General features: G+C 38.6%; 4 protein-coding genes across 5 annotated transcripts; all 4 read left to right on the forward strand.

Moving 5' to 3' along the window:
• Window positions 1–73: 73 nt before the first annotated feature.
• On the forward strand, window positions 74–1,925 carry LOC119989818 (protein disulfide isomerase-like 1-3). Its single transcript, XM_038835532.1, has 5 exons — window positions 74–687; window positions 828–957; window positions 1,246–1,417; window positions 1,490–1,602; window positions 1,688–1,925. The coding sequence occupies exons 1-5, from the start codon at window positions 89–91 to the stop codon at window positions 1,745–1,747; spliced, it is 1,074 nt and encodes a 357-aa protein (XP_038691460.1). The 5' UTR covers window positions 74–88; the 3' UTR covers window positions 1,748–1,925.
• A 732-nt stretch (window positions 1,926–2,657) lies between these two features.
• Window positions 2,658–3,716, forward strand: LOC119990071 (protein disulfide isomerase-like 1-3). 2 transcript variants are annotated; one of them, XM_038835888.1, is made up of 2 exons: window positions 2,658–3,174; window positions 3,279–3,716. In XM_038835888.1, exons 1-2 carry the CDS (start codon window positions 2,702–2,704, stop codon window positions 3,442–3,444), a joined length of 639 nt encoding a protein of 212 aa, XP_038691816.1. In that variant the 5' UTR covers window positions 2,658–2,701; the 3' UTR covers window positions 3,445–3,716. The 2 variants fall into 2 exon arrangements, with proteins under 2 accessions (XP_038691816.1, XP_038691817.1); XM_038835889.1 differs by having other exon boundaries at window positions 3,282–3,716.
• A 127-nt stretch (window positions 3,717–3,843) lies between these two features.
• LOC119988095 (formin-G-like) lies at window positions 3,844–4,714 on the forward strand. The gene has a single exon (XM_038833009.1). It carries the CDS (start codon window positions 4,187–4,189, stop codon window positions 4,661–4,663), a length of 477 nt encoding a protein of 158 aa, XP_038688937.1. The 5' UTR covers window positions 3,844–4,186; the 3' UTR covers window positions 4,664–4,714.
• Window positions 4,715–7,759: 3,045 nt separating this feature from the next.
• Window positions 7,760–13,557, forward strand: LOC119989041 (patatin-like protein 6). The gene is made up of 3 exons (XM_038834330.1): window positions 7,760–9,455; window positions 11,027–11,340; window positions 12,929–13,557. Exons 1-2 carry the CDS (start codon window positions 8,304–8,306, stop codon window positions 11,294–11,296), a joined length of 1,422 nt encoding a protein of 473 aa, XP_038690258.1. The 5' UTR covers window positions 7,760–8,303; the 3' UTR covers window positions 11,297–11,340; window positions 12,929–13,557.
• Window positions 13,558–15,429: the final 1,872 nt, after the last annotated feature.

Raw genomic sequence — 15,429 nt, forward strand, 5'->3', positions numbered from 1 at the left:
GACAATGACACACATCATGAGCTGACATCCCAATGTGACTCACCTTGTAGACTCCAAAAGCAACAAGACATCATTGTCGTCAAGTCCCATGTATGGATTAACTCGACTACAAGATTTCTCCTTCACCTCAATTGTTACCTCCTCTATCTTGCTTGCCTCTACTTCTCTCATAACAATGTCAACTGCTTCAAGAACAGTAACAAAGGCTCTCATACTCCTCTTCACCTCCATACTCATCTTTGGCATCTTCTGGTTCACATCAAATAGTACTCATCAATTATCAGCTCTTCATTTCAACTCTACTCTCTCAAAACTCGTTGCTTTCATTGAAGGCAAACAGATCCACCATGCCAAGCCTCAGAACTCTGATCGAGTTGTCTCTGTTTCTAATGGTTTCGAGGAGAAGGACGTGGTGGAGGTGAGTGCGAAGAATTTTAATCAGTTCTTGATGACTAAAAATCGATACTTGATCGTGCATTTCCATGCTTGGTGGAGCCCTTTGAGCAGACGACAGAGGCCGGTATATGCTACGGCTGCCACAAAACTAAAAGGGGAGGTTGTTCTTGCCAGAGTTGATGTTACAAGAGAAACCAAGTTTGCAGCAGAGTACAAGATTGTTGGATATCCATCGCTGTTTTTTTTCGTCAACGGAGTTCATATCGATACACACTACTACAAAAATAGCAGGTGCGCGATCAATTTAGTTGAATCTCTCTTCTTTTTTTTTGGCTAATCGAGAATTTCCAACTCAACATGTCCATTTGACAGCTTGATCTAAACTCGGGCCGCTAACCCAATGACAATGATTAACATGGTTTTCACTACAGTGATGCTATTGTGGATTGGGTGAAGGGGAAGATGGGTTGCCGGATTTACAACGTGATGTCAAGAACGGAGGGTGAACGTATATTGACAGCGAAATCTATGGTTGTTCTGGCATTCTTTGATTCTTTTGAGGTACTTGGTCACCGTTAAACCTGGGAAACGTTCAATACAGTTATTTTTTCCTTTCGCAATTTTATTGTGCAGCAGATACTGTGAGTTTTTGCACTATTATTACTGTTACTTGGTACATATGCTATTCTTTCTTTTCAATCTGTGTCTTCTGCAATAATCATGATGATGGCTGTGCCATCGACACGGTCTGAGGTTTCACAGGCTAAAGTTTGATTACTCATTACTGTTACACTGAAATTGCACTGTCTATTCTGCAGTTACACAATTTATTTGCCTGAAAATTGACAGGGTAAAGACGCAGAAGAGCTTGCTGCTGCTTCAGAACTGCATACCGACGTCAACTTCTACCAAACTGCTAGTGCTGATATTGCAAGGATGTTCAAAATCCACCCACAACGCAAATGTCCTGTGCTAATTGTACTCAAAAAGGAGTCTGGATTACAATTACATAACCATTTCGGTAAGTTCTCGCCGCGTCCCAGTAATTTGAGAACTTCCTTTGGCTTCTAACATTCTGCTCTCATTTCCACAGATGGCCAATTCATCAGTGGAGAAATAGCTGAATTTGTGTCTTTGAATAAGCATCCTCTGTCCACTTCCACCGCTAAAAATGCTCCAGTGTTTTACACTAATTCAGAGAAACATGTACGCCTTTCTGTGTTACATACTTGCATTTTTTTTTTCTGAACAGAAAATGGTGCAATCCTAACATGTCTGAATTTCTCCTTAGCTGCTGCTGCTTCCCGCCGCCCAGATGGTTGATGCAGAGGAGGGTAGAGCTTCATTTTGAAGAGGCTCCAGCAGTGGGCAAGATCGGGAACAAACAAGATATCTGCAGACTTTATCTACCTAGGATGTAGGCATTCCTTTATGTTATCTTGGATATTATCATAAACACTGAATTCCTATCCATATCTGTGAATTTCTTTGCATTTATGCCTTAAACAAAATGTCACTGAAAGAATTCACCAAATAGTCAGTAGTTTCTTTTAGTTTAATCATCAACAAAGACACAGAATTATTGCCCAATTCTCACCAAATGAGAGTGAGTTTAGGTCATCCGCTCTCTCTAGTGTCGTGTACTTAGCTAAACTGCATAATTAATGTAGAATCACTACTGTATTCATTTTAGAGACGTGAAACTGGTGTAACTTACAAAATTAGGCTAACCACACAAAAAATCAAATTTAGTAGTTAGGGACGAGAGATGTGATTGCAAGAAAGACATACAGTAAGAAGTTACTACTAGTTGATATAAAATTTTTCGTTATTCGAAAACGACACATGCAAAAGTAGCATAACTTACAAAATTAGGCTAACCACCAAAAAAAAATAAATTTAGCAGTTAAGAAAGAGCGATATAATTGCAAGAAAGCTACATAGAAAGAAGTGACTAGTTGATATAAAAAAAATTTCGGTAACCAAATTTAGGGCCTAAACCCGGTGCGCAAACAATGCACGATGACAGGGTAATTTGGGTCAAAGCCCATAATGTAGCCACTAGAATTTAAAACCTCTTGAGTTCATACGTTTGTTGCCATAGAATTACCTAAGTGGGTACTAGTAACAAATTACAATAAACTATAATTAGAAAAACAGTAGAGTCATTAATAACATCAAAGTTACAATTTTTCTCCAAAATGAGCGCCTTTCATGAAGTAAATAAATAAATAGATAGTTTCTTTTAAATTCTTGGGCTTGACTCTCTCTCTCTGATCTGAGAGTCTGTAATGTCTTCCTAAAAATGGCGACTCCGAAATTTTTTAATCTTGTCTTCGCCACAACACTCCTCCTCTTCACCGTCTTATACATAGAAACTGACACTTTCGATCCCTTCCGATCAGTTCCCCCCAAAAATCCGGTACAACTTCGAATTGGAGTCGAACAAAACAAACATTCCTCGAACTCCCATTTGTCTACCATTGTCAATGTTGAAGAAGACGTTCTGGTACTGACCCAGAAGAATTTCACCCAATTCGTCCCCGGGAACCAGTTCGTGATGGTGGCCTTTTACGCGCCGTGGTGCATTTGGAGCAAGCGTTTACTCCCTGAATACGCTGTGGCTGCTACAGGTCTCAAGGGACAAGCAATACTCGCAAAAGTCGATGCTACAAAGGAAATTGAATTGGCGAAGAAGTTTAATGTTACTGGGTATCCGACTTTGCACTTATTTGTTAATGGGATTCAATTGCATCAATATGATGGAGTGAGAACCAGGTGGGTTTTGTGTCAATTTCAGTAGGAAAATGTGAGTATTGATTTCTTCTAATTCTGATTGTGGGTTTCTTTGAATTAATTGGAAAAAATGTTTCTTTATGAAGCAGCGATGCCATTGTGACTTGGGTGAAGGGGAAGATGAGTGCTTTTGCACACGAGAAAGTAACAGCAGAAACAGATCCTACCTTGAATTTCACTGCAGATGAATTCTTAGGAGGGCTCAATTCTTTAGGAGGGCTCAATTCTTTAGCTCTCCCTAGTCACCAATAAAACTAGAAGAATATGCCTTGATGAGTAATTGAAACCAAACTCAACTTGCTGACAAGACAAAAAAAGCTGAAAGACTGTCCATGGAGTTTTCTTGACTTTTGTGTGAAAAAGAAATTAAAGGTGCAAAACTTCGAGAGAAGTGCGATTTACAGCTATGAACTTTTGGCTTCGAATGTCTTCTGACTTCTTTGGGGATGCAACTTGGCCTCTGCAGTTCTTTGTTCTGAGGTTTCTATGTATACTATCGTGTGTATCACAGCCTCTGTCTCTCTCTGTCTTCAGCTTAATAAAACTTGAAAGTTAATAATTACAACATACTTTATGCTTTTGGATCTTCTTTCTATTCAAGATGTTCTTTCCAATTTATAAAACCACTAATGCAGATGTTGCAAAGATTTTTCAAATCGTCCTACAAATTATACCCTGTTTAGTCTATGCAGCAAGATCATTGTTCTGCTTGGAAGCCACTATGTATAGTTGGCTTTAACCACTTTGTAGTTGGCAACACATTTTTACCACTTTATCATCAGTCCAACAAGAAAAAGTCTAGCTTATCTCCCTGTTTCTTATCGCAACAATGTTTTACTTTCTATGTTGTTTTGTTTTGGCATTATATTAAATTTCCGCGTAATACTTGGATTATGTGGTCACTTTTTTTGGACATTTTGTATCTCAAGCTTCTCTTAAGCATTTTGTCGAACACTTGTTTGTTTCCCAAATTTGAACCTCAGTTCAATTCTCAATGGCAACTTTTATCACACATTTCTGCTTCATTCTTCTCCTATCCCTCCTGCCCACAAAGTTTGCCAGATCCATTTTTGGTATTACTTCAATCGTACAACCATCTAACTTCAATGGGGCACCACCACAAGGTCCTAACCCAACACCTCCACCAAAAGGTCAAACTCCACCACGACCCTCCTTGCAATCTCCCTCACCAACCACCTCACCACCACCTGCTCCCGTGGAAGGCTCTTCGGGTGGACTGAGTGGTGGACAGAAGGCTGGAATATCCTTCGGAGTGATAGCCGGAGTTACTGTGTTGGGTTTGGGTGGTATGGTGTACTGGAAACGCCTGTCTAATGTCAGAAGAGTGTATACAGACAAGCAGCCAGGACAACATTTATCTGATGAAGGCGTTTATTCTATTTCCAAGAATTCTCCACACTTCTTGTTGAGGATTTTCATTTCCTTGAACAATTTGGTTGTTTCAACATGAATGATCCCATTACACTTATTTTGCAGCTCCTCTGTTATGCCGTACATTTGGAGGGAATAAATAGTTCATACTATGCTGTAAACTATTCACACATTACTATTCTTTTTCTTTTTATTTTTTGAGCAGGAAGAGGGGATTCGAACTCTGGATACACATCATCTTTATCACTCTAACTAGTGACTTGATTGTCACACATTACTATTCATTAATGCTGATAGCTAAAGAAAACAGGAAAGAAATGGCAAATATAATGGAATTTGCTATTGAATTTGACAAGTATTTGAATATGGACTCTTCTACTTGCTAGTAGCCTAGTATTGCAATGCCAAGACATCTTGTAAAATCTGCTCTGCTACTAGACCACATGCAAATAGAATATACGGTATCAATCTTCTGTATTGCAGATTTGTAGTTGCTGACACTATTTGGGCCAAACTATGTGCAACAGTTCCAGGCTCAGCTCAAGACCCAAGTAACAAACTTAATGGGCCACATTAGAGGAAGAACATACAGTTGGGTTCATAAGAAAGCCCAAATAGATGCTAATGGACCTGGAACAAGTCCATATTGTTGGACAATAATGCCATATCCAATTGGGTTCATTCCAGGCTTCGCATCAAAAGACGAGAACAACCAAGGGGTTCCCACTAAGGCCAAAAGTACTAATGGGCCTGAGATAAACCCATCACCAATATCTAAAAGGCTGGGCTTATGCATAATCATTCAATCATTCCTCCTTAGAATTGGGGAATACCCAGTTACACACCACAGTGTGTTTTCTCTCTTATATAAATTAAAGAGAGTATTAATGCTAGCCCCTATTTTAGAGGATTTGGTTGACATCAAAATTCAAGGGTGTTTGCACCGAAAGTCGAAGCATGGGATCCTAAAGACCCTGACAAGGGAAGAATGTTGACAGCAGTGGGGGGGACTGAAAAGGGTAATGGGTTGGAGATAAATGCGATAAGGACATGAAAGTTAAAATGTAGGTTTGGATACACCAATGTGTGTGACAAAACAACAACAAAATGACCAGAGACTCTCTGAAGACAAACCTAAGAACAGCTTGTTTAATACCAATGGCATGTCTTTCTGTCCCCATAAGGCAACTCCCCATCCCTTGCCCTCACTATGTTCCAAACCCCATTAACTTCCTCGCACGTACGTGCAGTAACTAGCAGAGCTGCCATTGTTGTTTTTATTTTTTCTTTTAGTTTATAAAAGGAAGAAGGGAAAAAAGAGAGTCAAAGAGACATTGATCGAGCTCGAGAAAACATGGACATGGTGCGTAAATTCGGACCCGTAATCAGCGGTAGTAAGTGCTTAAAGCCTGTCACTATGAGAAAAACGAGGAACAACAACTACCGAAAGTGGATGAAATTGGAGGGTGAAATTAATTGTGCATTTTTTGTGTGTTAACAGATGTGGGTGTGTGTGTGGGTGGGTGAACAGCGATTGGAGGAAATTAAAGGTGGCGAAATTCCCAAACAAAAAGATTACTATCCACTTATCTTGATGATTAGCGCATTCATGGAAGACATGATTTGAATTGGCTTGTCATCAACTACTTATTAGTCAGAAATGGCAGGCAACGATAGTGAGCCTAATTTAGATATCTTTCAATCAATCAATCAATCAATTCTGTTGAAAAAACCTAAAAGCTTAATTCAAGTAGTATTAGTAATAGTAAGAAGAGAGCTCCTAATAACAAGTAAATGTATTTTGCTGGATATTGTGAGGGCCAATTGACATAATAGCATTAGTGACATTATGATTCAATTAATCTCCTAATCCCAATTTGCATATGAATTTATTCTCCTGGATCATCTTCGTCTCCATAATACATAGCTCCAGAAAATAAATTCTGTTGTGTGAAAGGTGTTTGACATTTGGTTATATGTCATTCGGCTGTGTTATGTCAATCTAGTAATATGGGATTATAAGTTTTGACACTTCAATATTCTTATGAGCTCGGTTATGCGATATCCAACAAGTGGACACGAGTAGAGGTTATGTTCAAATAGATTGAGTATTTGCTATGATATTATGTTAGAAGTTCAAGCTCAAACACATCAACAAATATTATCCGTTCTAAACTACGGGGAACACATTTATTCTCATAGGCCTTCTCCATAGTATTTAAATCGAAAAAACGTATTTGATCTTTGTTCATATGTCACTATTTGTTCATATATTCATATGTCACTCGATTAGATATATCAATCTAGGAGGTGGGATTATAAGTCTTCACAACCACCACAAAATTCTAAAGTAATAAAACACATTCCTGTTTGATTGGGTAATCCAATAAAATAATCCAAGTTAGCATTCTCTTCATATTTCACTATGGTCAACTCTTCGACTTACGTGTCACGCCGATGACTTTATCCACTATGTAATACTATATACTTTTTCAACGGGGTCAAAGTAATTTTTTTTAATAATTTTCACCGAATTACCGTTACAACTCACTCTCAGCTGATGTGTGGTGTTACGGAGCCCACAACGGGCAAAACACTCGGTGTTGTCCGTCTCAGGTAGTCACTGACCTAAAACACTGACACACACATACCCGTCAGCACGTATCACCAATTTACATATAGATATTTATTTATTTATTTATTTTAAGGGTGACAGAAGATCAATTTTGGATCGAATAACATCAAGTGTTTACGAAATATTTATATGTCTGGACTCTAACTCGGATTGGATTTCAGATGTACTTAATTGACCAAATTTGGATTGGTTTAAATTCGGACAAGTAAATCGGATAATAACCTAATCCGGGGACAAATAAACTGAACAAAATTTTTATTTTTAAACCCAAACTTAGTTTAAACCCAACAAAAATTTTGTGTTCGAACCCAGATTTCGAACATGTCCAAACTTAATCTAGTTTGGGTCGGTGGACCCCACTTTTATGGGAGCCAATTTGGAAAAAATAAGCTCCCATTAGTGCGTCTCCATTTTTTTCGTCGACGACGGTGTTGTTCTCCTGGGGCCCACGCGTAACGAATTACAACCGTTAGATCAAAACAAACTTGGCGTCGGTCGGTGATGTTAAAACGGCACGAAGCAGGGGTTACCATGGTAGTTAACGTGTCGACTTACAAAAATTTGGAGAGAGAAACAAGAGAGAGAGGGGGAATTTGAAAGGTCTATAAACAGACATACTCTGCAACTGCTGTGTTCTTGCCTCCTTGACCTCCTCTGGTTATTTTGGGGCTTTTGGTTGGCTGGAATGGTTGTTTATTTGGTTAATCTTTTGATGTTATAGCTTCCGCGTGCTCTGTTCAAAGAAAAGAAAAGAAGAAAACACGAGGACGAGGAGGGTACGTATACAGACACAGAGGGCTTTATTGGGAGGATTTGAATCTTTTCTTTCTTTTGTCTTTTATCTGTTTGTTGTAAAGACTGATTGGATATAAGGTTCAACGAAACTGACAATGAACTTGTCAATGGGAGTCCTGGTTTGGGGGAGATAAGAGCAATGATTCCTTCGCGTGTTTCTTAAAAGCTAAAACCACTAGAGGATCGTTATTTTGGCGTTAACGTCAAGGTGAATTCGTTTGCGATTACGTTGAGAAGAAGCAGGAGGGAGTACAATCGGATTGAGGGTTGTGATATCCTTCTCTGGTGCATGAACGGATATATTGCAGAAGAAGTTCCGTCGAAAATGGCTTGTAATCCATCGGTAATGCAAGAGCCGAGCATAGACACTGATAAGTTGAGCTACGAAATTTTTTCGATCCTTGAAAGTAAGTTTCTCTTCGGATATGACGATCAAAAGCTCTGGGAGCCCAAAGATATCTCTCCGCCGGTGGCGGAATTGAAACCGATCGAAACGGTCGCTGTTGATAATAGCGTTTCGGCTATCAAGAACCAGAGGGGGAAAATCTGCATACTCAGCATCGATGGAGGCGGTATGCGAGGGATTCTATCAGGGAAAGCTTTGGCATACCTGGAACACGCTCTAAAGGCCAAGTCCGGTAATCCTGACGCGAGAATCGCAGATTATTTTGATGTCGCTGCAGGGACCGGTATCGGTGGCATATTCACGGCGATGCTGTTTGGCACCAAGGATCATAACCGTCCGATTTTCAAGGCAGATGACACGTGGCGTTTCCTGGCTGAGCAGGGGAAGCGATTTTACCGTTCCAGTTCTGGCGGTTCCGTTAATGGAGGCGGCTTCTTGAAGCGGCTTATAAAAGTTACTGGTTCGACCGGGTCGCCCACCGCCGGTTTAGAGAAAGCAGTGAAGGAAGCATTCACCGACAAGGGCCGCAGTCTGACTCTCAAGGACACGTTGAAGCCGGTATTAATACCCTGCTTCGACCTATCGAGTACGGCGCCGTTTTTGTTCTCCCGAGCCGACGCTTTAGAGACGGACAGTTTCGACTTCCGGCTATGGGAGGTGTGCCGGGCGACATCAGCCGAACCGGGGCAGTTCGAACCGGCTTTGATGCGGTCTGTGGATGGAAGGACAAGTTGTGTGGCGGTTGACGGCGGTCTATCTATGAGTAACCCCACCGCCGCCGCAATTACGCACGTGCTGCATAACAAGCAAGAATTTCCATTCGTGAGAGGAGTTGAGGACTTGTTGGTGCTGTCTCTCGGAACAGGTCAACTAGTCGAGGTAAGCTTTGAATACGAACAGGTCAAGAACTGGAAGGCCAAGGACTGGGCTCGACCAATTGCTCGAATATCTGGTGATGGCTCCGCTGACTCAGTGGACCAGGCGGTGGCCATGGCGTTCGGTCAGTGTAGAAGCAGTAACTACGTTCGTATACAGGTACGTAGCGCGTGCATTTAATTGCGTGATTTTTCCCTTGTTTTTGACATACTCGAGACAATTTTAGCCAGGCTGCCAGGCTAGTATGGGTTAAGGATTAAGGAACTTGTCTTTTACTGTAGATAGCTGTGACACGAATATTTTGTGATTCTTTGTGTTTTTATGTGAGTTTTGACCCATGTGATTGAATAATTTTTTTGGGTCCAATTGTGGATTTTCTTGATGCCTGGGAAACATGGAGTTCTAAATCGTACAAGGGGAGTCAATGCGGGGCATGGGTGTCTCTGTGGTGTTGGTTTGCACCCAGTGGTGGTAGTCTTGGGCTCTGTTTTCCTGGCCAACTCATGCATTTTGGTTTCCTATATTCTAGTTGCAAGCACATTACAATTCGGTGCATGTCAGTTTATTTTGCGTCTTTTAGCATTTCATTGAAAGCTTCTGTTCTCTTATACCATTTAGAGACAAAGTAGCTGTATTCTCTCTTGGCATTAGTTTCCTTTGGCAATTTAAGCCCTGCAGTGGTTGAGGCCAAGGAGCACCGGATATTATCTTTAGAAAGATTTTCAACAACCATCAAAATCACAAATAAGTATGAATGATCAGCTTTTAGTTAATTGAAAGGGGACAAAGGGGAATCTCTGTGGCCCAGTTACTTTTGCAATTGGTAGTTAAAAATGGCTGGAGGGCAATGTATTGGATTTTAGGTTTGGGGTCTCAGCTATAATGATGGTTAGATGCCATTCATGATTCTTGTTCACATATATTAGTTCAAAGAAGGAAAAAAAAACAATCATACCATAATTAGCTTACCTTTTATTATTAGGGATGCTTTCATGTGCTGTCAGTGTACCAGGTTGTGGTTCTGATTTTCCAGTTCTTATACTGCATTAACGTTAGGTAGCTACACTGCTCTACATCAACCAGCGCGGGGACCCTTTAATTTGAATGCAATACATAATGTGTTGCCAAATCAACTTTGTAGATGGAAGTGGACACTCTACGAAAAATAAAAGAATCTAGTGTGATCCTAATTGCTCTTTTTCCTTCTTGAATTAAAAGGATAGAGTTACTGGCGGGCAACTTTAAGCCACCACCACTTTTTCAGTGTACTTGACATTGCCAAAGAAGTGGGGCACAAATCGGGCTGCCCCTTTAAAGCTATGCACCAATGTTGTTCTAATCTACCATGTTGATGGAACCTATTCAAATTGATTAGCCCCACAGTGGGCATATGTAGTGAGTTAGAGCTGCGAGCATTTCTAGGCTAGAAGGTTTATGCCCACTTGAATTACTGTTCCATTTTTTCTTTAAATTGATAAATTATGCGTTGATTTGATTCAGTCTTGAGATTAAGTTCTGTGTTGATGTCTAAAGATTTTCCGAGGGTGTGATTATTTTGGTGTAACAAACCCAACATTTATTTCTGCAGCTGAAACTTGTCAATTTTCAGGGGCTAAAGTGAAAGTGTGAGAATCATATATATATATTCTCATATATATATATTACATTGATTTTCACCTTGCTGATCAAATAGTTTGACCAAAACTTTGCCATCAATTATGGTGTTGTAGGCCAATGGTTCGAGCTTGGGCAGGTGTGGACCCAATGTGGATACAGATCCTAGCCCTGGCAATGTGAAAAGTCTAATAGGAGCTGCTGAGGAAATGCTTAAACAGAAGAATGTGGAGTCGGTGCTCTTTGGTGGCAAAAGGATTGGAGAGGAAAGCAATTTCGAAAAACTCGATTGGTTTGCAGGAGAACTTGTGTTGGAGCATATGAGGAGGAGCTGCAGAATTGCTCCCACTGTTGCTTTCAAACAAGCTACCCCGAAGCCCTTTTAAACTGGATTTATTAAATACTAGAAAGCAACCCCAAGAGGTTAAAGGTAAGCTTTCTCTTTTCCATGCACAATTGACTCGCATAAATTTAATCCTGTGATCCCCGTCTGTTTGAAGAAAGCTACCTCGCTTAATATAATTTAGAAATGATTGTTTTATAACTTCATTTTTTTGAAAAGTCCCCATCTTTTGATTGGAATTGAAACAAAAACTACCAAACAGCTACCACTCACAAACAACACATTTAGCTTTTATTATGCATCCTTCAATGTTTTCTCTGCTACGTGAACACCATCTTTTGGTGCGTCTCAATATATTTAAGCTTTATGTTAGAATGTCCTGGTCTTTTGAATAGATTTGGACATTGTTCAACAACGTGACCAGAAGTTATTGGAATTGTCATCTAGTGTATACCTGTCAGTTTCGTTTGTCTTGTCATTTTCTCCTTTTTTTATTCAAAAAAATGAACTCTTATAACAACCGGTTGTTCTACTTGGTTTTTTTTTTACTGTTGTTTTAACAGATAGTTGAACTTATTGTGTTTTATAGACGTGGGAGAAGACAGACCCCTATTCTTGTCGGCCTACCGACATTGAATCATGAAATTTTGATAGGGGATAGTATGGTCTCTTTGAATAAATAACCCCAAAAGGTTTTTGAGAGGGCATTTTAGTCATCCAGTAGAGAAACGGATGATCGAACTGCGTGAAGGCTTTAGAGACATATATATATATATATATATATATAGTCCGGAAAAGGATTTTGTCTTGTGAACTGCGAAGTTGTGATCATATTTTGTTTGACTGTGAAGGCAAAGCTCAGTTCTTTTGCTTCTGTGCCTAGGACCCCAAGACCACCTTTCGCTTTTCATGGCCAAGAAAATCATACCTTATTTTCCCTTTTGGTTTTAAAATAAAGGGCAATTTTTGTAACTTGATTGCAGCATTTCATGATTTACATTTGTCCTTCAGTTTGTCTTTCACGAATCCATCATGATTTTTGTTGTCCTTTCTGTTTTCTCCTTCACCCTTCATACTTAGTTTTTGTTCTCTTTGTTAAGCTTTCGAAATGCCGCAATAAAAAATAAGCAACACTTTCATTATATTTAATGGGTTTTACGAGGTGGACCAATGATATTAATTTGGTCAGTCATATTTGGACCTTCACAGCTACATTGACATCCACAATGTTGTACTTTTTTAAGGATTATCTTGAGACAATAATAGATTTAATCAGATTATTTGTGCAATTTGTCTTCATTAAGTACTCTTTCTGTTTTCTGAAGGATAAGTGTACAAAATAAAATTTTGCTGATACAGTAGTGGTAGGGTCAGATTTATAGACTTTTGTACTAACTTTAATTCATTGAAATTTCAATTAAGAGACTGTAGAATCCTAATGTTTGAATGAAAGCACTGAAAAAGCACTTGGGTAATCTGTTTATAAAGAAGGAGAAAGTGGAAATATTGACTCACATTTCAATAAAATTGTCATTGTATATCTTGAGTGGTTCTTTGGGCTGCATCCTGTGATCTTTCTTTTTTGGCATGGCTGTTTAGTATTATGTTCATGATTTCCTTTTGTCTGTTAAGAATAATACAACAGCTCTGACTGCCCTGTTGCTAAATTTTGCAGGTGAAAAGTGAAAATAAAAATAAAGATCAAGGAGAAAAGAGTAATATAGCAGGTTCTTACTTTTGCAAGTGAAGACTGAAGATCAGACAAGAGAAGAGAGGGGAGGAGGGAATTGAATGAAAAGGACAAATAGTGCAAAAAGGTTGAAGATTTAAAGTGGGATACTCTTCCCTCCAGAGGACAGACATTGCGGTGTCCACTCAACCCTTCTACAGCCACAATGCTCCAATAAATAGAGAAAAAAGAAACCAAAGTGTGTTCAAACTTTTAAAGGTCAAAGCCACCAGTATCACCAGATGTGAATCTTCTTCATATTCTTTTTATGAGTTTGGGTATTGCGTTTCATTTCTTTCTTTCTTTTGGGTCCTTTAGTTGAACAAAAGTTTGGTCAGGTCAGGTGTTGGTCACATAGTGATAGTATAGCCAAAGTTGCTTGTCTTACCTTCTCTTCCTTTTTCCTCTTGTTATTTTCAGTATAGATTGCATTAATTGATAAGGTTTTATAAGGGTGGGTATGCTCTCTTGTTTTAAGCTACCGACCATATCCGATGCGAATGTGACAAGCAGAGTGGACCAAATATGGTTGATTGTGTCTACAGACACTTTTCTAGAAATGTATTATTTTTTTTTTTGAATTAGGATTTGGGGTCTTGTAATTTGTGGATTTTTTTTTTCTGTTGAAAATGTTCATGATTATATGTTCAAATCAAGAAATTTTCAATCTCTTTTTCTCTAATTCCCCTTTGAATTTGTGTTCGTTGTTTTTAGGTATAACATTATCAAAGTACTTGAAGAAAGCGAGTGACATAAAAATAACAATACAATGAATGAGGTTTCAATCTGACATGATCTCTATCCTATTTATTGGACCTAACATGACTCAATCTATAAGGCCCAATAAGTTCGGTGTCAAGAGTCAAGATTATAATCTCACATCGATCTGGTATAACTCAATCGATGAGTGACTTATAAGCAAAACTCATATCATCTCATATTAAGAACGCGTTTTTGAGCTGAAGTACCATTGAGGACTCGACATGAAAAACCCTAAGTCGCTCATGAAAAACATAGTTTTGTAGACTCGACATATCCATAGTGAACCGGTCAACCCAAATATCACAATATTATGAGTGTATTGAAATTTCAACAACGCATGTCATTGACTTGGTAAAAAATTATGTGATTTTAGCACAAACATCTAGTCAACATTGAAACTAAAGATGAACGTAATTGGCTTTATCATATTCAACAAATATATTTACACATAACATTTAGACAAAGAACAAGAGTTGGCCTAGTGAGAGTATGCGTTTTTTGTGGTCGTGAGCCTGACGTCTCGAGCGTAGGTTAAATTGAATGTCTAAATAACAAACTCGTATGACATTCTTGTTTGAAAAAAAATTTAGCGAGATAATAGTACTCATCTTCATGAGCCAAATAAGTGAAATAGGTAAATAAGTATGCAATTTTGTCACAAATATCAAAGGAACGACAAGACTAAAGGCAGAAATGTTAATTAAAGCACAACCCACAAATTAATCCGCAAAAGCCGGCTTTAAAGCAAATTTGGCTCAACACCCACCAAAATAAATAATATTCTAACAAAATATTCAGTCATCAAAGTGTGAAATGCTAATAATAAAGCCATCTCATGAACATTGTGCATATATCTATATATATATATTCACAACCTCAAAATGACACCCCTACACCCTTTCCGTCCTATCTGACTAACTTTTCAATGAGTTAATATGTATATTTATATAGTTAAATATATGCATATGTATGGACAATAGTGGTTGGAGATCATTTCATACTTATGTTGGTGAAAATAGATGATGAAGGCTTCACTCCCTTGAGAGGTATAAAGCAACCATCTAGGGTTCTATAATCTATATATACTATTGCTGATTAAGCCTGCCTACATAACGATGTCAAAGGGAGACATAAAAAAAAAGAAGAAGGTATTATCATTCATGTCACGTTAACAATAAAATAATTTAATTTAATGTCCCTATTTTATATCTGTCGGTGGTTTCATTGATGTTGATAATACTGCTTAACCGTGGAAACATCATAATAAGGAATAAATGCTAATTGATTAAATTAATTGGAGATGAATTAAAGTATCAACCATAAATGGATATTATGGTTTATTTAATATATCTATTAGTTTAGCACTATACTATAGTACCCAGTTCGAGTGGGCGGAGCCACGAGTCTTTGTAGTGTCAAGTTTGGTGACGTTGGACGAGCTAACGAGTGATGAGGGAACTTAGTGCTCTAAATCCCATATCGACTAGAGGAAGAAATGAAATGCATAATATAATATCTTGAACTTCCTAAACAATTACAAACATTTTTCCTGAACTCAAATTAATATGGGTTGGTGACTGGTGTTTAGCCTAGGAAGACAAAGTCGTGCGAGTCAGTATGAACTGGCTCAAAGCAGATAAAGTGTTACCAGTGCGGAGGGATTGATTATACATAGACACACATAT

Source organism: Tripterygium wilfordii, chromosome 21, assembly GCF_013401445.1.
Source record: "Tripterygium wilfordii isolate XIE 37 chromosome 21, ASM1340144v1, whole genome shotgun sequence".
NCBI classification, from domain to species: domain Eukaryota; kingdom Viridiplantae; phylum Streptophyta; class Magnoliopsida; order Celastrales; family Celastraceae; genus Tripterygium; species Tripterygium wilfordii.

Bases quoted from the DNA above. Each gene is read 5' to 3' on its own strand.
- LOC119988095 (XM_038833009.1), top strand. From the start codon at position 4,187: ATGGCAACTTTTATCACACATTTCTGCTTCATTCTTCTCCTATCCCTC.
- LOC119989041 (XM_038834330.1), top strand. From the start codon at position 8,304: ATGAACGGATATATTGCAGAAGAAGTTCCGTCGAAAATGGCTTGTAAT. The intron at 9,456-11,026 runs GTACGTAGCGCG...ATGGTGTTGTAG, and splicing joins GTAACTACGTTCGTATACAG to GCCAATGGTTCGAGCTTGGG.
- LOC119989818 (XM_038835532.1), top strand. From the start codon at position 89: ATGTATGGATTAACTCGACTACAAGATTTCTCCTTCACCTCAATTGTT. The intron at 958-1,245 runs GTACTTGGTCAC...GAAAATTGACAG, and splicing joins CATTCTTTGATTCTTTTGAG to GGTAAAGACGCAGAAGAGCT. The intron at 1,418-1,489 runs GTAAGTTCTCGC...TCATTTCCACAG, and splicing joins ACAATTACATAACCATTTCG to ATGGCCAATTCATCAGTGGA.
- LOC119990071 (XM_038835888.1), top strand. From the start codon at position 2,702: ATGGCGACTCCGAAATTTTTTAATCTTGTCTTCGCCACAACACTCCTC. The intron at 3,175-3,278 runs GTGGGTTTTGTG...TTCTTTATGAAG, and splicing joins TATGATGGAGTGAGAACCAG to CAGCGATGCCATTGTGACTT.